This window comes from Diadema antillarum, unplaced genomic scaffold (assembly GCF_040938485.1).
Source record: "Diadema antillarum isolate AM-2024a unplaced genomic scaffold, OU_Dant_1.0 scf00000073, whole genome shotgun sequence".
Taxonomy (NCBI): Eukaryota; Metazoa; Echinodermata; class Echinoidea; order Diadematoida; family Diadematidae; genus Diadema; species Diadema antillarum.
Genome location: NW_027270962.1, coordinates 2500255 through 2524229, shown reverse-complemented (window position 1 = coordinate 2524229; position 23975 = coordinate 2500255). Strand labels below are relative to the sequence as shown.

The following is a 23975-nucleotide window of genomic DNA, read 5'->3' as shown; positions in this document are numbered from 1 at the left end:
ATGAACAAAGATCAAGAGGGTGTGTGTGCGGGATGCGGGAGGAGGTTCAAGGGGAAGAGAGGTGTGGCAGTTCACAGAGCAAGAACGAGCTGTGGAAGAGTGGCAGTAGGGCATGACTGCACCAGCAATGAGCTGGGTGAGACAGTGGGAGGTCCCAGTCAGGTTTCAGACCACAGAGCCGGAGACCCTCAGCATGCTCTACATGCTGTGTTTGAGCGGAAGGAGCCGATTGCATGGCCACCGGCGAGAAGTGAGAAGTGGGAGCTTTTTGACATCAAGCTTGCGGGAGTTTTGAAAGTGGAATTGGCTGGGAGTGTTGAAAAGAAGATGCGTATGTTTGAGGGGTTGTGTTATGGGGCTTGTGCAGAAGAGTTTGGGATAAAGCCTGTGGGTAGTGGAGGTGGGGGGAATGTGGAGGGGGATTTTGGAAAGTCAGGGTCGAGGAGACAGCGGTTGATGGCCCAATTGAGGGCGGAGAAGAAGAGCTTGCGGCGTAGGTGGAGGCAGGCAGACGGAGAAAGGGCTAGTCGAAAGGGTTTGTATGAGGACCTGAAGAAGAGGTATGCGGATGTTAGGAGGGCCGAATATCAGTGTAGGAAGAGGAGGAGGAGGAGGAGGAGGGACAGGAGGGAGTTCTATAAGAATCCGCACAGGTTCACAAAGAGGTTGTTTGAGGAAGGGGTTTCAGGAAGTTTGGAGGTGTCGAAGGAAGAGCTCGAGAGGCATCTGAAGGCCACATACTGTGATGAATTGAGAGAGGAGCCTTTTACTGGGGTGGCAGGGCTATTGAGGCCACAGGAGCCAGAGGTCAGTTTTGACTTGAGTGAGTTGAAGTTGTGGGAGGTTGAAGCCGTGGTTAAAAAGGCCCGAGCTGGCAGTGCAGCTGGGCAGAATGGCTTGTCCTACAAGCTGTTCAAGTACTGTCCTCGTGTCCGAAGGGTGCTGTGGCGGATCCTAAGGGTGCTATGGCGGGAGCGGATTGTTCCAGTCAGCTGGTGTGTGGCAGAAGGGGTATATATCCCAAAGGAGAGGGATGCCAAAGGCATTGGCCAGTTTAGACCGATTTCGCTTCTCAACGTGGATGGTAAGATCCTCTTTAGTGTCTTAGCAAGGCGGTTGTCAGGATTTGTCATGAAGAACAAGTTTGTGGACACCTCTATACAGAAGGCAGGGATACCAGGTTTCCCTGGGTGCACGGAGCATGTCCAGATGATTTGGGAGTCAATCCAGAGGTGCAAACGTGAGAAGGAGGATGTGGATGTCATCTGGTTGGATCTTGCAAATGCATATGGATCAGTTCCTCACAGGTATCTCAGCTTTGCTCTTGAGTTTTTCTGGGTCCCTAGGGTGATCCGGGAGATGGTGCAGAGCTACTACAGCCAGTTCAGGATGAGATTCACGACCCAGACTTACACAACAGAATGGCAAGCGCTAGAAATTGGCATCCCCATGGGGTGTCCAGTCTCGCCGCTGCTGTTTGTCCTTGGGATGGAAGTGTTAACCCGGTGTGTGGCCCCGAGAATTGAAGGGTTGATGCTGGCTGCAGATGTGGTTGTGCCGTCGATTAGGGCTTTCATGGATGATCTCACAATCGTGTCTGGCAACGAGACCCAGGTCAAAGATGGCCTCCATAGGTTGGAGGAGTTGGTGGCCTGGACACGGATGAAGTTCAAGGCCAAGAAGAGCCGCTCAGTGTCAGTGCGGAAGGGGAAGGTGGTCGCAAGGAGATTTCAGATTGGGGGAGAAGATATCCCTCAGGTCACTGAGCAGGGAGTAAAGAGCCTTGGGCGGTGGTATGAGTGCAAGTTGAATGACAGGCACCGAGGAGTTCAGATCTATGAGAAAGTGGTGGAGTGGTTGAAGAGGGTGGACAGGACACTCATCCCTGGGAATGCAAAGGTGTGGTGCTGCCAGTTTGGCTTGCTACCACGGATCATGTGGCAACTGCAGGTGTACGAGGTGGCAGTGTCCAGGGTTGAGAGGATGCAGCAGAAGATGAACTCATACTACCGGAAGTGGTTAGGCGTTCCAAGAATGCTTACAGATCTGGCATTCTTTTGCAGATCAGGCAGGTTGCAATTGCCTATGACGTCAGTGGTGGAGGAGTTCAAAGCTGGCAAGGTTAGGCTAGTGATGATGATGAGGGAGTCAAAGGACCAGGTAATAGCAGGAGTTAGGCCACCGATCCGCGCAGGGAGGAAGTGGAGGGCGGAGGAGGCTGCGGACGAGGCAGTGGCAATGGCAAAGTGGAAGGAGATGCAGGGTGCGGTTCAGGTGGGTCGGAAAGGGGTCGGGTTTCATCAGGGTGTCAGATGGTACAGCAAGCAAGGCAGGAAGGGTAGGAGGGAGTTGGTGGTGGAGGTGGTTAAGGAGAAGGAGGAGGAGTACCGCTTTGCCGAGGCTGTACAGCAGGGAGTGCAGGGAGCATGGACCCGATGGGAAGGGGTGGAGCAGAGGAAGGTGTCATGGAATGACCTTTGGTCAATGTCCTCTGGAGCTGTGCGCTTCATGATCAGTTCCACCTTTGATGTTTTGCCGTCTCCAGTAAATCTCCAGAGATGGGGCATTGTGGAGGATGGTGGATGCAGGGTCTGCAACAAGGCGAAGGGCTCACTAGAGCACACTCTGTCAGCATGTAGAGGTCTATTACAGGCCTATACATGGAGGCATAACCAGGTGTTGAAGGAGATGGCGGAGGTGGCGAGGGTGGCAGTGGAGGCAAGGAAGAAGAATGGGCCTCCTAGGGTGAGGGGAATCCGGTTTGTGAAGGAGGGTGTGAGATGCAGTGTGAGAAGGAAGGGTCAGAGGGATGATGGTGGGGGAATCTTAGCAGCGGGGGATGATTGGGAGGTGCGGGTGGATGAGGGAAACCGTACAGTGCCAGAGGAGGTGGTAGTAACTGCCCTTCGGCCGGACATGGTGCTGGTGGCTAGGTCTGTGCACAGGTTAGCAATGGTGGAGCTGACTGTGCCATGGGAGACAAGGATGGATGAGGCAAGGGAAAGGAAGCTGGATAGGTATGCTGAGTTGAGGGAGGAGTGTGAGAAAAGGGGGTGGAGAGCGGAGGTGCATACTGTGGAGGTGGGGTGCAGGGGATATGCTGGTCGATCGGTAAGGAGGTGGGTCAGAGGGATGGGAATAGGTGGTAGGGACGGGGAAAGGTGGATCAGGAGAATTTGTGGGGCAGCGGAGACAGGATCTGCATGGATAGTAGGGAAGGCTTGGGGGTGGTGGGAATAGGGGGGTGTAGAGAGAGTGTTTCGGGAGTGAGGAGAGGTGATTGATGCCAAGCTTTTTCTTTTCTGTCTTGTTTTGTGATGTTTTGTTTTGTTTTGTTTTGTTTTTTGTTTTTTTCTTTGAAATGCCATGGGGGTGCTGTCAAGGGGATCCCAACGCAGCACCGGCCAGCCAGGGGGAGGTGTACAGCACTTAAATGGCCGAAACACTGGTGATCCCTGGTGTGCTGCTGACGACCCATGGCATTTGCGGAGTTAACATCCTTCCGTTTATTTTCTTGTATAAAATAACATTTACTGATAGACTTCCTTCAGATTCTATCACAACCATATTTTTTTTATGAACTTCAGGTATTCTTTAGTTTCTGACACACATCTTAAACTATCTCTTCTTTCTCAGATTTTTCTGACATTGAGATAATATTCTCAAAGTACAAAATAATGCTGTAACTTTCTTAAGCGCTAACTGTAAAACTGATAGAAAACTATTCAACTCACCACCATTGTGGGCCCACAACTCCTCCCAAAATTAACAGTACCCGAACTCGAGGGCCATAGCCTGTTGGCTCCTCAGTCAGAACACAACTTGACTCTCTGCTACCAAGAGTGACTCTCTCCTACACTGTGGCAATACAACCTGTAGCTTCGGGCGGGTCTTGACATTCCAAGTATCCCTGACATTCACCCTTGCCTAGAGGCGATTACATAATACTACCGGTCTTCCTTCTGGGAGAATTCTTGGGCCGAATGCATAAAACAAGCAATTGCTTTGCTTCAAGCAAAAGCACAAGCTCGTCTAGCAAAAGGTCTAGCTCAAGCAATTGCTTAATTCCATATGGATAATCTTTTGCTTATGCCAATACTTTTTGCTTGTCCCACACAAGCAATTGCTTGCGTTTTTAACAAAAGGGATGTCACGCCTGTGCGAACACAAGAACAAAGGCGAGTGTGGCAGCATGTATTTGAAAGGGCATGTGTGTGTGGAAACATTTCCTGACATAGCAGAAGAGCTATGAAATGCACACACAGACACATACACACACATCTATACAAACACACGTATTACTGGCTGCATGATTCCCATCACTGCAGCTAACAGCAGCCCGGATCTGCCGGATCGCACGTGGACAGAGGTCTCCTCGCTCTCCACCAAAGTCAGACATCCTACCTGTTTTTCATCACATTTTGCGTGCTAACCACTGGACATTCCCGTTGTTGAAATGAAAAAGTTTCTTACACTACTTATGAGTAATTTCTTGTAGATTTATACCACTCCTTCACAAGTGTGGTCTTTCTTTCATAGATTTGAAAATGATACTTAATAGGGAACGTTCCGGTTAAGCAAAAGCTCAAGCTCATTTTACAGAGCTTGGAAAATCGTAAGCAATTGCTAGCAAGAACTAGCAAACGGTATGTTTTATGCATACGTTTTTCAGCAAATGCTTGGTCTCTAAGCAATTGCTTGCGGGCAGCAAGCAATAGCTTGTGCTTGCTAGCAAAAGCTTCTGCTTGCAAGCAATTGCTTGTTTTTATGCATACGGATTCGAGTAAAAGGCTAGCACAAGCAATTGCTAGCGTTTATGCATTCGGCCCAATACATTTCCACTCAGCTACTTATTTTCTTTCCTTTACAAACACAGCTGTGCCTAAAACGTATTTTCTTGGCAACATCTTCCCGTCAAGATATACATAAGCAAATGAGAAAAAAACTATTTCTTTTGCAGATTTCAGATACTACTGGGAAAAGAAAACTACCTGTGACAGTGTCCTATAGTGAGAAATGCTCTGATTGACGGAAGGTGTCTTATTCGGTGCACATATGCTCTTGCGACATTGTATTTTGCTTTGGTCTCATTTTTTTCAAAGGACTGATTGTTAATGTTGTGGTAGGGTTTAAGGTTTAGTTTAATGAAAGAATTAGGATTAGGGTTAAGGTTACACCTGTGGGTAGATTTATGGGTGGCTTAGCACGTTACATGCAGATAGTTCATGGGAGTAATTGTGGGAAAAAATGTCATGGGACTGTTTTATTCATCTCAGTTTCTTCTTCGAATCGTTATCCTTCAGATGACAATCATTGAGTTGTATAATCCTTGCATGTGAGATCAGTAAGATACATTTATTGTGGCTTTAGGTTTTCTGGATATGTAGCTGAAATCTTGATCTTTCTTGTGCTGGTTTCCCCTCAGTCGTCCATGCTTTCAGTTTTATGCCATCACTTTATGTGGACCTGTCTTTATCCTGCTTTTCGTACTCTTCTTACATGATTACTGAAACTCAGTGCTCCTTTTTGTTCAGATACAGTGTCTATATTGTTTGTTATGTAATAGGATTGTTTCATGTTTCATTATGCCTCTCAAATTTTCTCGGTCATGTTGTTCCTGCAGTTAATAGTTGTTAACATTCATTGTTTACAGGGCATCAGTATACTTATATGCGGTCTGACAAAACATAGATAACTACATCAAATTTTAGTTTTTTTCTGTAGTATATTCATATGACTGTTGCTGTCTTTAAGATTGTTTGTTTTGTTTGTTTCTCTAAACTATTGATAAAGTGGATTGAATTGAAGTAGATTATGGATAAAAAAGAACATATACAGTAAAACGTAGCAGCCAGCAGGCTGAATTGCTGTTTACACTTTACAATAATTCAAAATTACACTGAATGCACACTGAAAACTTTGTGGTATAAATATAAAACAATTGATAAGTGTGGTACACACTAAATATTTGATTAACATGTAAAAATAGTAAGATATACTTGAAATGGAACGTTCAGTTCGTTTCTTACTTCCATTTGATGTATTACAACAGGAAAGATACTCGTTTTCATTAAGATATTGACCAAAAAGTAGGAAATAAAAGTTTAGCTTGATCCTGATATTTCCTATTCTGCATTAGTTGTGTAACAAAATGAAATCAAATCATATGAGAAGGATGAAGGGAGAGTATAAGAATAGAGAAGTGTGAGAGGAATAGAGAAGAGAAAGAATTGAGAAAGTGAGAACTTATTGAAAATGATTGACAAATATACATGGATTGACGAATGAAAGCGCGAGAAGACAGGAAATATAACCTTGAATTAAAAATCAAAACAAACTTAATACGCTGCGAAGTGTATTAAGTTTTAAAAATAATCAAAATCCAGATTTCTGGTTTTAAAACAGAAATACATTATAACTCCTATCTCCAGTTTATGACGACGGCAGTTTATCTTCTTGTTATCATGTATAAGACATGATTAAGTGCACTTTAACTTTGGACCCTGAAATATTGAGAACAAATGATGTTCAGACACCTGTACACGAAATCATTAATTTTCTGTACCGGATCCAAAGGCAGCGTACCGGGTGCGCGCCCCTCTTTGTTATTATTTTTTTTTGGTCAAAACAAAAGAAATAAAAAGAAAACATGGGGGGCATGCAACCTCTTTAATTTTGTAAAGGCGCCTTCCCTTTTACGGAATTCCTGATCTGCCCTTAAGATAAGTTAATATTATGTGCCATTGTTTGCAATAGTGTATAGCAAAAAAGCTGCTGAAAACTGCTTATCCAATAGTGGCGAGCCAATGGAGTAAAATGTAGTGAAAAACGACCTGAGCTTTCGATCCTAGAAGAATCTTCGTCAGAGGCAATATGACGAAGAGGCAGGGAAAGCAATCACATATAAGGACTTCCCACAACAAGAACAGTCAGGGACAGCACAGAACAAAGAAAACAAAAGGAGAGGGCAGGAGGTCATGGGCAAGGAGCCCAAGAGGTAAAGGGACGGGAATCAGAGCAGGAGGGTGGACAGACAAACGATAGAGGAGGGCCATCCATGGACCATGGGGGCAACCATTGAAGGAAAAGGATTACTAGGGAGGCAACATCAAACAAGATAAGAAACAACAGAGGGATAAAGAAAGGAAAAGAGTGAAATGACAACAGCAAGGGGAAGGGGTGAGGATGGGGCTGAGCAAACAGTGAGCCCTAATAAGGTGTACCAAAAGGAGGCAACAAAATGAAAGTGAGTCAACCAACACATGCAAGTAATCAAACATATCAAAGTATACACAATAATGATTGTGATGACAATAATAATTACAATAATGATATTGATAAAGAAATTAAAATAAAGCACATAATACTGAAATGGGGGGGGGGGGGGACACAAAATCCGAGGGAGAAAAAAAAATGTATATGTTGATAAGTAAGCATAGGCATAATAAGCACAAATATGTGAAGAGTTTGTTTGCAAAAACAGATAAGTCCATATTTGCCAAATGGAGATATTTGCGATTAAAGGTCAAGAAAAATAAAGAGAATGATAAAAAATCTTTGCTTCTTTTGACCAAGACTTTAAAAATGTACCTTTATATGTAGTGACCGATATATCATTTAAAAGGTATTATTTTGTACCTTATGACAGAGACCGAACAGAGACCGAACAAACTCTTCATTATATAAACACAAACAACACCAAGCGTGTGTACGTATATAGATGGAAAAAGGCTGTATAAAAGAGACTCTGACAAATGGAAGGAATCAATCGGGAATAAAAGGGTCTGCAATTGGAAAAAGCGCAAAGAAATGAAATGAAATTAAATACAGAAAAGAGAATAATAATAATTAAAATAATGATAATAGCAAAAATTGCTTTCTCTGCCTGTTTGTCATTTTGCCTCTGACGAGGATTCGGCTAGGACCGAAAGCTCAGGCCGCTTTTGACTCCATTGCTTGCAATTAGTTAAACAATAAATGTTGCAATAGTCATTCCATTACAGTTCAAACGTATCCATAATATTCGTCACATTGCTAATGGCTGAAATGGTTCACATCATATTTTTTGTTTGTCAAATTCAGCTCCGGCGGCCATTGCTCCAGTCTTTTTTTTTCTACAATTACTTACGGCTAAGGTTAGGGTTGTGATAGGGTTTTAGGTTTAGTTTGTTGCGAGGATTAGGGTTATCTTTGTTGGTAGAAATTACGTTTGGTTTAGTGTGCAGATATTGCGTGGAAGCAACTGTCGCAGGAGCAAATGTCATGGAACCTGTATGTGCAGATGCTGTATAATGAGAAATATGTATTTATGTTTTTTGATGTGTGTGACCTTGTCTGTTCACTCAAGGTGTGTAAAGATTTCAGCCTAAAGGGTATACTCTAGCGTGAAATTTACGTCTACCTGTGTAAGACAGAGGCTACTACTCCAGTGATAAAAGACGTTTTTATTCAAAATGAGAGAATTATAACCATTCAAAGTAAAAGTTGGCTGTAATCGAGACGAAGTAGGCCAAGAGTATTAGTTTTAACCTGGAAATTATTTTCTGGTAACACGCTGTTGCTGTTTTTTCAGTATAGGTCCAGCAATATGACTAAAATAACTTGTTAAAAGTCCTCATTAATCATCCTTGAGAGTTTTTCGCACTCCGAGATGGCGTCCGAAGTGGGTGTTCTGGGGGGGGGGGGTGTTCATTCATGCCACCTTTAGTTTGAAGAAATCGAAGAATAAGAAATGTGATTGTAATGATTTAGGTTTTTATTTATACTGTATGACGTTCGATTGCAAAACCTCTTAGTGAGAGCTAAAAAGAGCTTAACAGTACAGTGTATTCTACCTTTTAGGATTTGCATACATACTTTTCTCAAGCGCTCGCTCGCTTCCCTCGCTTGCAAAGTATTGACTTAAAGCATGGTTCAGATGTTGAAAATGTAAAATACCATGCCAGTATACCTGCTATGTCGCGCGCCACTTGTTAAAAAAACCAAAACAAAACCACCAGAATTACACCCCATCCCCTTCTCCCTTCCCCTTTCTATTTTTTGAATCATTGAGCAAACAATTATGACTCAGACCCCGCGTATATATATATATATATATATATATATATATATCACTTACCAAAAGTGTGCACTATATTTCTGAATTTCAAGTCTAAAAATATCAAAAAGAAAATCTCTCTCTTGTGGGAGGGGGTATCCCCCTCCATGTACCAATACGTGTGTCATACATTCTCTGATTTCTATTTATTTTTCAATCAATCTATATGAAATAAAATTCAATCACGATGTTTTTAGGTGAAATAATAGACTCCATAGAAACTCACTGTCATGTGATAACAGACATTACTTTTAGTAGCACATGTAGACACTAATTTGGAACATGTATACAGTATGGATACCACAAAGAATAGTTTTTACTTCATAAGTACAAATTGAAAATATCAAATGGAACTCACCTCATGGCAGACATGAACTGCATCTTGTTGGTTAAAAAGGAGGCTAGAACTAGATTTTCACCTCATATGTTTATGACGGAATAGATTATGTGGTAAAAAATATCGCCCTGTCTACTAATAACAACAAAACTAATGGTGAAATGTTTCCCGCGTGATAAGGACACACTCCTAGATGTTAACATTCCAATATTTTACTTTGTATGATTCATGCATAATATTTTGATGAAAAGTTTGTTGAATATTTTACGCATGATGTATCACATATTACCCAATATAAGTATCCACCTGAATGTGCTATCAGACTGTCAGTGGCGGCCTTTTTTATTTTTGGAAGAGCTCAAGCGGATATATTGGTACTTGGGCGCTGCAACATCTCTCAATACGTATCTTATTGAGTTCTTTATGTTTCAAAACATATATTCAGCCATTTATATTTTGTATTTGAGTTACCTGGTTGAAAAGCTATAAGAATTTCGATAGATGGTGGCCATTTTGTGTACCATCTTGGATTGTGGAAAACGTTCAGGGAGGGTTTATGAAGACTAAGTACGTTATTCTATTCATATTCCTGGATTTTTCCTTTAAAAAATCAGCTTGTCACGTCCAGGTTTAAGCCTATTTTGACCTAATCCTCTTGGCCTAAAGAGAAAGTTTGTATCATTCTTATCACGTGAGACTATTATAATGATATTATGTTATCGTCTTAGCATGTTGTGTCATTAAAGACGTTTTACTATAATCCATATCAAACACGAAACAATTTTGTTCATGGTACAAAAAATAAAAATACACAGCTCATTGAGATGTTGAAAGATTAGTGATGAACATGACGATATCGCACGGGTACATAGTGTATATTATTACCTATAATGAGGTAGTTTTGCGGGGCAATTGTAGTCGAATAGTATTTTGATCGGTCGTCAAGGTCAGCGGGCAGTATTAGTGGGTATCATCTTTTTTTTCCGGGTTTCGCCAATTACTTTACATGTAAACATTCCGGTTAATCACAAAGAGGAGACATTCACGAATCCGGGACACACGCACCGCAGAAGAACGCCAATAAATCATCTCATACAAAGTCGACCACTTCCAGCAGCACTACGCGTCAAACAATGACGAGTCTATTTGTGCTCAATAACTGCACAGTGACCATCAGTTATTACAACTCTCCAAATTTCAACAGAAGCAAAAACAAAGTGTAAATACGTTCGGATGTTTGAAGTTCGCCTGTTACAACTACATATGTATCTTGGAAGTTGGAGTTGAATGATGTACATTGATGAACAATTTTGCAATTATTCGACATGTTGGTGATGATCTACAGTTACGTTAAAGTGAGGCAGTCCTCACTAATTAAAAAAAAAGAAATATGTTGTTGTTGGTACCTCCAATGAACTACTTTCACCAAAAACAAACTTTCAAATCATCAAATAAGCTCGTAAATTTGGTTGAAAAAGTGTGAATCTGCATGGTGAATATGCTATTGAGTAAATCCTGTCGGAGAGTCAGACGTCACCGAGGCACAACTCTTCCCAGCCGTGTTCTGCTCGTTATCCGTACGCTCCCTAGTTACCCGGATGCATGAAGAAGTCGGTGGCTACTAGTATTTGACATTGTTTCTACGTACTCTGTGTGTGTGTGTGTGTGTGTGTGTGTGTGTGTGTGTGTGTGTGTGTATCGTGTATTGTATATTCGCACAGTACACGTGTGGACGGTACAACTAGATCTACGGTAGATACCCCGTACGCGGTTTGCCCTTCGCACTTTTCCAGTCTATCACAAGCGCAGATGCAGCCCTGTTGCCGCGCATGCATGTTCTAGTACGTACAGATTGTAGGTAGAAACGGTTCTACACAGACCTACTAGTACACTAGAGGGGCGACCGCATTCAGCGTCGTCTGGTCAGGCTATCTTACATCAGTAGTTTTGCTCGAATCGTGCAGAAAATTTCCCAAGAAAATCTTTTTTTCCGTCCCAGACCCACAAAAGTATCGTGAAAGGTGAGCTGTATGTCTGGGAAATCTCGATACAACGAAGCCGAACATAAGAAACTTAGGGCCTACAAAATCTCGATATCGTGTTGTGACCTACCTGTGCGTGGACCATTTGAAAAACAATGTTTTACGTGGACCGGCAGGCTGTGGCCCTCGGTTGTAAACCGAGAAAACTCCTGAAGTCAGATGCAATCCCGACCATTTGCTCACATGAGTTATGAAACAGAAACACCTCGAGCATCGTCTTCGAAGAGACCCGAGGAAAAAAAATCGTAGAGAGGTAAGAAAAGTGGCTAGCTATGTTTCATTTACGGTGGGGCTGCAGCCGGGGTTGGACTGCAGTACAGTGCCACTGAACTAGCTGCTGCCAGTGCCGACTGGACATGCACGGCAAAGTGGAGCGAAATCGTTATCCTTACGACCCCCTATGTTTACCCTGCCCGGCAGACGTCATATTCTTTTTCGAGGAAAGGCGATATCTGAGTACTTACAGAAATATCGAGATACAAACAATATTTACTTTGGAGAATTCGACTGTCTTATGCACAGGTTATCTTCGGTTTGAGCGCCAAACTCAGCTAGACGGAGTACTATGTGTACATTATAGTATGGTAAGAATTCGCGCGCGAGAGTGGTTTGTACGCTAAGAAGTATGCAACACGGACGGAAGCTAGAAAAGGACTGTGCCTATATGATGTGAAGTTCATGGTATATTTGATTTAAAAATACATATAAATTTATGTTAACAATATTAATTTTTCATGAATTATATATAACTAAGCTTGAAATATATTGTTTGAAACAATAAAATCACATACTTTCACATTTTATGATGAAATTACAACTGATCATTTGAACACTTAAATTGGTTTTTAGAGGCACGGCTGTCAACTTGGTGAGTAGGGCATGCATGACGTAGCATCTTTTTGCCGGCTCTTACACGATCGCTTGCAGGAATTATTTTTCAAAATTGCGTATAACTGGTGAAAGGTTATGATTTTTACTCTTCTTAATCATCATTACAGTGAAAATCTCAGGACTGCCTCCCTTTAAATGTGGCCTGATCTATATCATGGTGTACAGCCGTATTGAATTCACATATTTTCCTAATTTACCGAGGGGTTAGGTAATAATTATGACATTGACTGGCCTTGAGGGAGATACCAGAAAGTATTGCCCGTACTGAAAGAATATTGCCCTTGTCTTCGACTCGGGTATTATTCTTTCAGTTTGGGCAATATTTTCTGGTATCTCCCTCAAGGCCAGTCAATATTATATAAATATATGTATATATATATATATATATATATACATAAATTGATCGAGATATGAATTCTGGTAATTGCATCATTATGTGTTTCGATGGATTATGAAGTTTTTTGACCTCACGTCACATTTAGTCAGTTATATAAGTTTGTATAAAATTCAACACAATGCCTACAAAAGCATATGTCAGTCGCTCGTGATACATTGTGCAGACAGTTTATTCAAGGGTAATTCCATAATAGGATATTCTTCATGTTGCTCATATTGTGGTAAAGTCACTGGTCGTCATTGATTTAATGCTCGACCCTTAACTATATTATCCAATTTTATGGTAAATCAAAATTGAATAAACCTGCACAGAAGAAGCACATTACTGAAATGAGGTAACTGTGTTAGATATTAATTGTCATGACTTTTGAATATAAGATGCAGACGCCACCTTTATTGGGCTATAATTGATACATTTAAAAAAAATCAAATTTCATTGATGAGTAACAGTCTTCACTTGCTACACTTTGCCGTTATCAAAGTTATGTTCATATTGACCGTGTATCACAAGGTTCTGTTTTGGGTCCTCTGCTTTTTCTTATTTATGTTAATGATATAGTAAATTGTTCTCGTGTATTTAAGTTTTCACTTTTTGCTGATGATACAGTGGTTATGTTTTCACATAAGAATATTGCTTTATTGATAAGGACAGTGAATACACAACTTCAATTATTAAATGAATGGTTCAAGAGTAACAAGTTATTTTTGAATTATAAAAAAACAAAATATGTTATTTTTCATTCTATGACTAAAAAAGTATCGTTGAATAGTGATACTTTAATGATAGATAATAATGTTATTGAAAGAACTGAATCAATATCTTTTCTAGGTATACTTATCAGTGAATCCCTCAGTTGGAAACTTCATATATCCAATGTTTCTTCAAAAATCTCACGGACCGTTGGGATTTTATCAAAACTCAAACATTTTTTACCAAGAAAAATATTGATTATTATTTATAACTCTATTGTGTTGCCACATTTAAATTACTGTAATGAAATCTGGGGAAAAACATATCATGTGCATATTAATAAGCTTGTTCTTCTTCAAAAACGAACTATACGTTTAATAAGTAATGCCCCATATTATAGCCCCAGTCTGCCATTGTTTCTCAAATTACAGATTTTGCCATTGCATGAACTTGTCAGATTGAATATCCTTATCTTTATGTTTAAATATCATAGAGGTATGCTCCCTTCTGTATTTGATAATATGTTTCTAACAAATTCTTATTTTCATATGTATTCCACTCGTTCCCGAAGTAATTTACGGTATCCCTTTACTCGTTTGACTGTACGATCCCACTCTATTAGGTTCACAGGTGTAAGTGAATGGAATTCAATAAGTACTGCTTTGAAATGCAGTACAACTCTTTCTAGATTTAAGTGCTTATTGAAGCGTTCTTTCTTTGAACAGTTAGCCATGACTGAGTAGTAGAGTAGTATGTAAACTGCATGTGTGTGTGTGTGTGTGTTGTATGTATGTGTGAGAGTGTGTATATACTATGTACGTATTAATGTGATGATTTTTTTTTTATTTACTTGATTTCACACAGAACCAGTTGTAATATATGTTGCTATTGCAAAGTTGTATTTTCATGTGTAGGCAACCTAACACAAGCACAAGATGCTTTCAAGGCTGCCTGGCTCTCATTGTAAACGCCATTATTACATGTTATTGTGTTTTATTTTGCCGAATAAATGGCCTAAACTGGCCTCAATCAAAAAAAAACCAACAAAAACGAGGAATTCAAAGTTTATTTGATGAAAAGCGTGTTGGAATGACTGAAACATCCAAAAACAAAGTAAAACAAGGCGATCATAGAAAAAAGGTGGGTCCCACACTTTAGTAGAATCGCTCTGTTTTAAATATCTCGGCCATTTCAAAACCAATTTTCATCAAATAAACGTTGAATTCCTCATGGAATGACATGCTCTTTCTTCTTTCATATTTCATAAGATGTTTCTCATAATCTCACCAAAAAATGTTAGAAACCTGAACTTAGATCTCAACCAAAACTATACGACCCCTTTAAAGCTGACGGTCTTCTGCATTTTGTGTTTCATTTAGATTGAATAAGCAACGATTTCCTGATTGTTTTTGTATGATTATAGTTTACCCATGTATCATTATGTGATTACATCTATATATTCATTTTGTGTTGGATATAACGTGATTAGTATTAGAAAATTTGTGTTACGTTGCAAATACTTTGTGAAAAATGCAGAAATAAATTAAATGAAAATAAATTGAATTAAAAATTAAATATCCTGCGTGATCAAAAGTTTGTTGAACCCGTGGGAGAACAGTTATGGAAAGATGGATAATTTCCCCGATGTTTTATTGTTTTTTTTTTGGTCGAAAATCCTTTGATTATTTGTTTTCCTAAACGTTTTCTTCTCAATTACAAAATGAGACAGCGTTTTCGATCATGTGACCCCCCCCCCCCCCCTCCCCAGCGCGTGACCTCTTCGCGTGCTTGCATTGTGCTCAAAACTAGAGGGATTTATTCGTCGTACCCATGTATCGTTTCCAAAATTCACGATTTGAATGACAAACTTATGAACAATTTGCTCGTCGGCATTTTTTTCATCTTGGAATGGAACTGCGTGGAGTGAGTTCATCAAGTATTGTGTCTTGAATTTCTCGCTTGGATTGAACGGAGATGCGGATTGGGGTAATCACTTCTACAATAGCGTATTCGTGGCATGTATGCAATGGGGTGAATTGTGCGACACAAAAATAGTGAAGATTGGGTAAGCCTACATTGCACACGTTTGCGTGTGTCACGTCAACATGGACTATGGCTATTATGTGACACGATCTGCATTTCATTTTGTAATACCTAGTGCAATGTAGCAATACAGTGTCACAGACTGCTTACTGCATATAAATGCGTCAATCCTATGACAAATGAATTGGACCGCGCCGAAGTTTGTGTTGAATGCAGTATGAATCCCCCTAGATAACAGGACACCCCGATTTACGCGTTGTGGAACAGGTCGAATAACCAGGTGCATGGATGTTCACTCGTGCATTACACGAACCGCACAAAATGTGTGGATTTATTTTTTGCTCATTTCGGTACGAAATGTTTCATTATAGGCCCTATATCCAATTCTCACAATCTTTTGGGCTATATTTTTATAATATGGGAAAAATAGTGACATTTGATATTTTCACTTGATCTTTACAATGACCCCACGTATTTATCTAGCTTGATAATTGGAAGTGTATGCATTTAGTAATTTGCAACATACGGAGGAAATAGTGCAATTCTAGCGCTAAATGGTAGAATTTATGTTTAGCCCTTTAACCTGACATTTGACCGTTGACCCCAGGACCGTCCCCCCCCCCAAAAAAAAAAGGAAAAAGAAAAGAAAGAAACGAAAACCACCAAGAGATGTATTGGCAGGCAGCATAGACCCTGCATGGATATTTATCACGTTTCATGAAGATAACTTCTGAGATGAAATTTTCGAGATAAAGAGAAAAAAAGAAGAAGAAATTATAGCATTTTCAGTTGACATTTGACCTTTCATCCTTCACCATAATATCGCAAAACGTTTTCACTAGAGAATCATGTATACATCAAGTTTCAAGAAGATACCTGCATGCGTTGCAGAGATATCAATGTAGAATTTGAAAAAAAAAGATGACATTTGACCTTTGACATAGAGCGTGTGCGCCCGAAAGTTGAGAGTCCACTCATACATAAGCATGTCATGTGCCGCTAAGATTATCTTTAATTTTATTGAAGTTAATGCTGTGCACAAAATTAATTACGGACAACCGGTGTCTTTGGCGGCACTTCGTGGCTAAGGTATCAGAACTCCTTTGTTTTAGAACACGCAAACTAGTGTAACATTGGGCCGAATGCATAAACGCTAGCAATTGCTTGTGCTAGCCTTTTACTCGAATCCGTATGCATAAAAAACAAGCAATTGCTTGCAAGCAGAAGCTTTTGCTAGCAAGCGCAAGCTATTGCTTGCTGCCCGCAAGCAATTGCTTAGAGACCAAGCATTTGCTTAAAAACGTATGCATAAAACATACCATTTGCTAGTTCTTGCTAGCAATTGCTTACGATTTTCCAAGCTCTGTAAAATGAGCTTGAGCTTTTGCTTAATCGGAACGTTCCCTTTTAAGTATCATTTTCATATTTATGAAAGAAAGACCACAATTGTGAAGGAGTGGTATAAATCTACAAGAAATTACTCATAAGTAGTGTAAGAAACTTTTTCATTTCAACAACGGGAATGTCCCGTGGTTAGCACGCAAAATGTGATGAAAAACAGGCAGGATGTCTGACTTCGGTGGAGAGCGAGGAGACCTCTCTCCACGTGCGATCTGACAGATCCGGGCTGCTGTAAGCTGCAGTGATTGGAATCAGCCAGTAATACGTGTGTGTGTGTATAGATGTGTGTGTATGTGTCTGTGTGTGCATTTCATAGCTCTTCTGCTATGTCAGGAAATGTTTCCACACACACATGCCCTTTCAAGTACATGCTGCCACACTCGCCTTTGTTCTTATGTTCGCACAGGCGTGACGTCCCTTTTGTTGAAAACGCAAGCAATTGCTTGTGCCGGACAAGCAAAAGGTATTGGCATAAGCAAAAGATTATGCATATGGATTTAAGCAATTGCTTGAGCTGGACCTTTTGCTAGACGAGCTTGTGCTTTTGCTTGAAGCAATTGCTTACAAGGAATTGCTTGTTTTATGCATTCGGCCCATTGTACTGGGTATGTACAGTAACATATCCAAACCTGAATCATCCACTTATATCAATATATCATTATACTAGGTGTTTCAAAAAAATTTCCCACTTTTGATCATTAATAGTTCAAAAATTATTCATCCGATAAAACTGTCATTGATATGAGTAATAGCTGAATAGTGTACAATTTTGTTGGAGGTGGTTTTAATGTGAAAGCATAAATCAGTTTCATTAAATCTAAGATTGATTTTGAAGTAAGGTTTTAGATTTTGGTCAAATTTTAACCCTCTGTACAAAAATGGAACTTTGCACAAGAACCAATAATGTGTATGTGAGTGTGTGCTGATAATGGCCCTGAACAATGGACATGCCTGAACCACCTGTTGACTAGACGTCAGTCTCGCACTCCCAGGCACATGAATTAATCAATAATTCATGTGGATTGCCGTGGGCACTGCTAGTCTGAATTCTTGCGCGGTAAAGGGTAAAATACATGCGCATGGAAAAAGTAGCTGGCAATCATTTTCAAATTTTGCTTCACATGTCACTAAATTTGGGATATAGATTTGGAGGGGTGAATTGTTTCACAGTAGATTTGCTCCATTACATATGTGACCGTGCACCTCAAAACGAACATAAAGTCGCACACACTGATTTTGTGTGAGGACTAAAAATAAGTGAAATGGGTCAACTAGCCGAACTTGACTTTTTCATATTTTCTGAAAGAGCAGGTCTTCTTCTACATTATGCTAAAATTTGGTATCATAAAACGGGCAGGAAAGTGTGTTTTTTTAGCAGTTTATCTCGAACATTTTTGGTAAAATAATGTGATTAGGTGTGACTTTAGAATCCCTTTTTCATTTCTGAAAAACCTTGTCCACACTCTTCACTTTCAACTCTAATAACTTTTGAAAGGATAGTGCTACTGCTTTGAAAGTTGGCATTAATTGTGGACAGAATGTGTTAATGAGGCATGCTTAATTTCACTTTAATCTGATAATCCCTTCATTGTTGTTACTCTGGTGGATTACTTCCTGTTTTTTGTCCCATTCATCGCACAGCCAGCACGGTTTGGTAAAGATTAAGCGCTTGAATAGGCACTGTACTTCAGAGCCTCTTTTCTCAGTTCACACTTTCCTGAGTTTTTGCTTTCTTTCCAATATTTAAATGGGTTAGGAGATTCCACTTGATTTGAGTCATACATCATTTTAAAGCTTAAAGTCTGCTCTTTCAGAATATGGTCTTAACTAAAAATTCATGTGTGGCGACTTTTTGTTTGTTTTGAGGTGCAGAGTCACATATACACAAGTGTATACTATAATTGACTTTCTTTGCTTCCTGTCACCATGTTAACGACAGAACAGAAGGTATTCATTGCAATTTCCTTTATCAGAAGTAGGGAGAGCACTGTCGCGACTCAACGACAGTATCGGCAGGCGTTTGACTTTACACAGATACTGCCAGAGGCTGAATAAAGACTAGTTGTGATAGCGGAATTTCTCATGAATAAATGATGAAGCATTCAACCTCTGGCCATTGTTCAGGACCATTGTCAGGATGTTTAACCACACACTCCCATACACACCCATTGACCCCTGTGCAAAGTGAAAATTTTGTACAGAGGGTTGAAAATAGAGCAAAATCTGGAACCTAACTGTGAAATCAATCATGCATTTCATGAAATTGATTAACTTTCATATTTAAACCACCTCCAACAAAATTGTACCCTATTCAGCTATCACTCATATCAATGACAGTGTTACCTGATATATAGTTTTTGAATTATCAAGAATCAAAAGGGGGAAATGCTTTTTGAAACACCTAGTATATATATGTATTATATATATATATATATATATATATATATATATATATATATATATATATGTATGAAGAGTTTGTTCGCAAAAACCGATGAGTCCATCCTATTTGCCAAATAGAGATATCTGCGATTAAAGGTCAAGAAAAACAAAAAGAATAATACGAAAATTTTCGTTTCTTTTGACCATAACTTTAAAAATGTACCTTTATATGTAGTGACCAATATATCATTTAAAAGGTATTATTTTGTACTTTATGACAGAGACCGTACTTCAAAATCTTCAAAAATGGATTTATCGGTTTTTGCGAACAAACTCTTCATATAAGCTAAAGTTATTCCATTGCTTTTGTTATAAGGACACATCATACATGACACGTTCTTCTTTTTTTTTCATTTCCCACTTCCCTTCGATGGAGATATCAAATATTCAATTCAATCAATTCAATTCAAAGGTTTTATTTTCACTTCTTTCAACAGAATGTGCAAAAAGTATAAATTCGACATGCGTTTGAAGGAATAATACATAGATAGCAAAGAATAAATTTTGGCAGTAGTCATTTCAAAATGAAGCGTTTTTCATACAAACATATTTATACATTCTGCGAAAAAGAGTGGAGGTACCCACTCAAAAGACTGTGCTTGTACAATGTGGGCACCTCACAGGAGAAAATATAGGTGAAAACTTATCTACAAGTGTGCGGGATGAAAAAAGAAGTCGAAAAGGGGAGAGGAAGGAAACAGAAATAGAAGTAAAGAGACGAGAAAACTAAAAACAAAAAAACGTAGATCAATCGATACATTCAAGATCAAACCAACAAAGACTATTAGCCATATCAGAAGTGTAGAGCGTTGAAAGCGACGAGAAAGTGATACACGTACATACAATTGAATGAAATTGCTGATAGCGGAACATATCTGTTCTGTGAAGGCACGTGCAATAGTATACAAGTTTGCAATAAAATAAACAAGGGATGTGATGTGGAATGCCGCGAAAGACGCGACCTAACATGCCTATTATTAAAAATCAATAGCATCCTGGTGGTTACAAAACCTTCATGCTAAGAATATTAACAAACAAACTAGTTTCTTTCTGTTACATTATAAGACTTAAGAAGGAATGATTTCAATCTTTTTTTTAAACGAATACAAAAAAGGAGCATTTTTTAGGTCTGGACTTTGGGAGTTCCAGAATCTTGGACCTGTATAGATAAATGTCTGCTGCTCTAACACAGTTCTAAACAGGGGCAAATGAAATTCATTAGACTGTCTTGTTGGGTAACTATGGTATTTCAATTTCAATTTTTCAATTTCAATTTATTTTCATATTTCTCACATATATCACAATATAAAGTAAATTGATACGAAATCTATACAGAACATAATTCAAAATAGAACTTCACCGGAATGTTCAAAAGTTTGTCTTGGTATACACAAGGTCTGTATACATGCGAGTTAAACTGAGATCATGATGCGAAAAATATGATGGGGCCTGCGTAAAAGCAAGCTTGTATAGAGCCGCAGGTCCCGTGGTAAAATCAGATTAGGGGAAGCATAAGTACAAATATTTTTAGACCATACTATAACTGGGGGATCCGATTAAAACGAACAAGATCAAATCAAATGTTGCTAAATAAAATACAGAATAAAATACAAAAAGGTCACATGTTGCAACTATAACCTACTACAAGTAACGACATTGAGAGAACAACGACTGAGATTGTAAGGATTTAAGTGGGTGTGGAGGTATAGATGATGACGCAACAGTTTGGCATAAATACATAAATGGAAGGTGGGCTAAAAGAATTTTGTCGTGAATATAAAATATACACACAAGAACAATGGAGCTCAGGAGTCAAATTCCAGCGGGGTCCTAAACCGTGCAGGCCGTGTGACCATGGTAACAGACAGCTGCCACGCGCAAGAATTCCAACAATCGAGTGTAACAATAAGTGCTCAGAGAGCGCAACAGGCAGACTGATCGAAAAATAATAATGTACATGGTTAGGATCCCGTCGGACTACTACTAGAGGATAAATAAGATAGACAAGGGAGAAAATACTGAGCAACAAGTACTACAGTGCACTCCCATTATAACGAAATGCTTGGGACCGGCGGTTTTCTTTCGCTATAACGAAATTTCGTTATAACCGAACAAATACAATATATAACGAAAAAAGGAAACCACGCATATATACTTCATAGAGTGCTTGTTGAATACTCATCATACACAAGAAAGCTATGTGAAATGGGCTGTTACCTTTTTAATTTCATTGAATATTTCATTTAAAAGAGAGCATAATTATAAAGTTGTTTGTATTGTCACACAAGTATAGAAAATGACGGTTAAGGATTCGGTTACAATTTGGTATTAGTCCAGGCTAGGCTCCATAGAAAGTGCACCTAACCTTGTTTTTCGATATATACAATGTTTTTTGATGGTTTCTTGTCAATTCGAGGGTGCTAATTCCAAATCCGATTGATGCCACTCGCGTAACCTTGAGCATTTTCGGCAAAATGCAAAAATCCAAAATGGCCGCCAGATATGCTAATTTGGCCATGATAATCCCATTTATGTCAATTTTATGACCGATTATTACATCAAACTTTTTTAAATTTTTGTTCCTTGAGTAATTCTATTTGCACTTGCTAGAAAATTTTCATTTAATGTAGGTACATTTAGTATTTTAAGCTTATTTTCAATTCAAAATGGCCGCCATTCCTATACTCATGTACTTTATGAATGGCAAAAAAATATGCATAGAAATAGAAGACGAATTTACTGTTTTTCCAGTCACATACCTACGCTGTTATCAAGTTTTGCATGTGCAATGCAAATCTGATGAGTGCCACTTGCAACACAAGCAAACAAACAAACAAACAAACAAACAGAAAATATATTCTTTGTAATCTTATATGTTCTTCTTAATACAAAAATTCAAAATGAATGCCACTCATATACCCCTGTACAATATGAACGATAAAATGTACACGGAAATAAACGAATTATCTCTTTTTTTTTCTGTCATGCAGCAACACTGTTTATCAATTCGGGCGCGGATTAGAAATCAGAAGAAATCAGAAAGTTGTTTAAGGCTGTTTTATTTGTGATGCAATCATCCAAATTTGCTTCCTCAATCTGGATTTTTCACAAGGAATTTGGGAAAAAGTCCACCAAAACTTGAATTGATGCCAACATCACGATCGTTTATCAGGAATTATTAGACATGAATATTTGATACCTACTTGCCTTGAGATGTTCAACTTCATAAAATTTACTCTGATTTACTGAAGATAAATCTCAGATGATAACACAAATGAAATTGCCAAATAATTGTCTAAAATATCGAACTACCTAAAATAACTCTAATCTGAAAGCGATATTATACAAACTGTTCAATCACCTCTTCCGAGAAGGAACATGAGGCAGGGGAAAGTTGAAAAAAGGACTACCCCACTTCCTTCCCTCAAAAAATCTCTGATATTAAAAAAGAAAAAAAGTTTTTCTTGTTCACCCACAGTATGATATGCTCGAAAATACAAATGGCCTTCTGCCTGATCTGTATAAAGTAGATCACATTTACCACTGGTTCTGTGATGGCGTGATTTTTCACCTATTTGCTCAAAGTTGGTTAAATTGTAACAGCATGAACTTGTGTACTTTCCACTGTAAAATTGGTTACAGCTCGTTATTCCGCAGGTTCGTTACTCCGAAGGCTCTTTAATCCGAAGATTTGTTAGTCCGAAGGTTCATTTTTCCGAATTTCATTTTCGGATTAATAAATCTTCGGAATGACGAACCTTCGGAATAACGCCACAAATGTTCGGATTATCGAACCCTTTTTCATTTTCGAATTAACGAACCTCAAGGTATAGGGAATTTTTGTGTTTCCGATTGACGACCCTTCGGATTAACGAACCCTTTTCCATTTTCGGATTAACGAACCTCTTATAGGTATAAGGAATTTGTGTGTTTCGGATTGACGACCCTTCGGAATAACGAACCCTCGAAATAGCGAACCTTCGGAATAACGAACAGCACCCGTAAAATTGACACATTTTTGTGTCTGGAGATGAGTACACTGCTCTTACCTTTCCTTCAGTGATGAATTGTGGAATTATTGAATATTTACCAATGTTAGTACAATGCAGGTGATTCATGATAAATGTAATGGGATGAGTCCATTTTTAGTCAAGGGGCTTGTTTTACACCTGTTTGCCCCCATCTCTGCTGCTGCCCAGCCCTGCCCGACCGCGACCCCTGCAATCCTGCAATTGCCTTACAAGGTACTTAGGGGTCACTCGGTGATCTTGCCATAGAAAGAAGGTAAAGACGTGGGGACTTGCTTGAGCACTCCTTTACAGAAGATCGAAAGCCCAACCTTACCAGCAACCATCCACAGAGCTATCTGACAATAGACATGCTGACATTATTGCCTAAAATGTAGCCATGATAGGTGAAAGGCTTCACTGTTCTCGCGATAGATGGATTTTACCACCAGTTTTCTCGGAGTAAAATGTCTTTGCGTATGATGTCCAGGGAGACTCTAAGATTTCTAAAGTGCTGCCTCATTCTGAAAGCAGTGCTATGACAACTTCACACTGCTTGTCTTTAATTTTCAGCACTTGCAGCTTCAGGATTTCGCAGACCACCTGACTTAGGACTCTGAATGATGGC

At 39.3% G+C, this 23975-nt stretch overlaps 1 protein-coding gene across 1 annotated transcript; it reads left to right on the top strand.

The window, feature by feature from the left end:
- Positions 1-23592, top strand: LOC139717243 (uncharacterized). Its single transcript, XM_071628741.1, has 2 exons — positions 1-1240; positions 23540-23592. Exons 1-2 carry the CDS (start codon positions 1-3, stop codon positions 23590-23592), a joined length of 1293 nt encoding a protein of 430 aa, XP_071484842.1.
- The last annotated feature ends 383 nt before the right edge of the window (positions 23593-23975 follow it).

What these genes read in the sequence shown, in the direction of transcription:
- LOC139717243 (XM_071628741.1), top strand. Translation starts at nt 1, where the DNA reads ATGAACAAAGATCAAGAGGGTGTGTGTGCGGGATGCGGGAGGAGGTTC. An exon ending in GTCAATCCAGAGGTGCAAAC is followed by an intron (nt 1,241 to 23,539) that starts GTGAGAAGGAGG and finishes GCTGCTGCCCAG; the next exon opens with CCCTGCCCGACCGCGACCCC.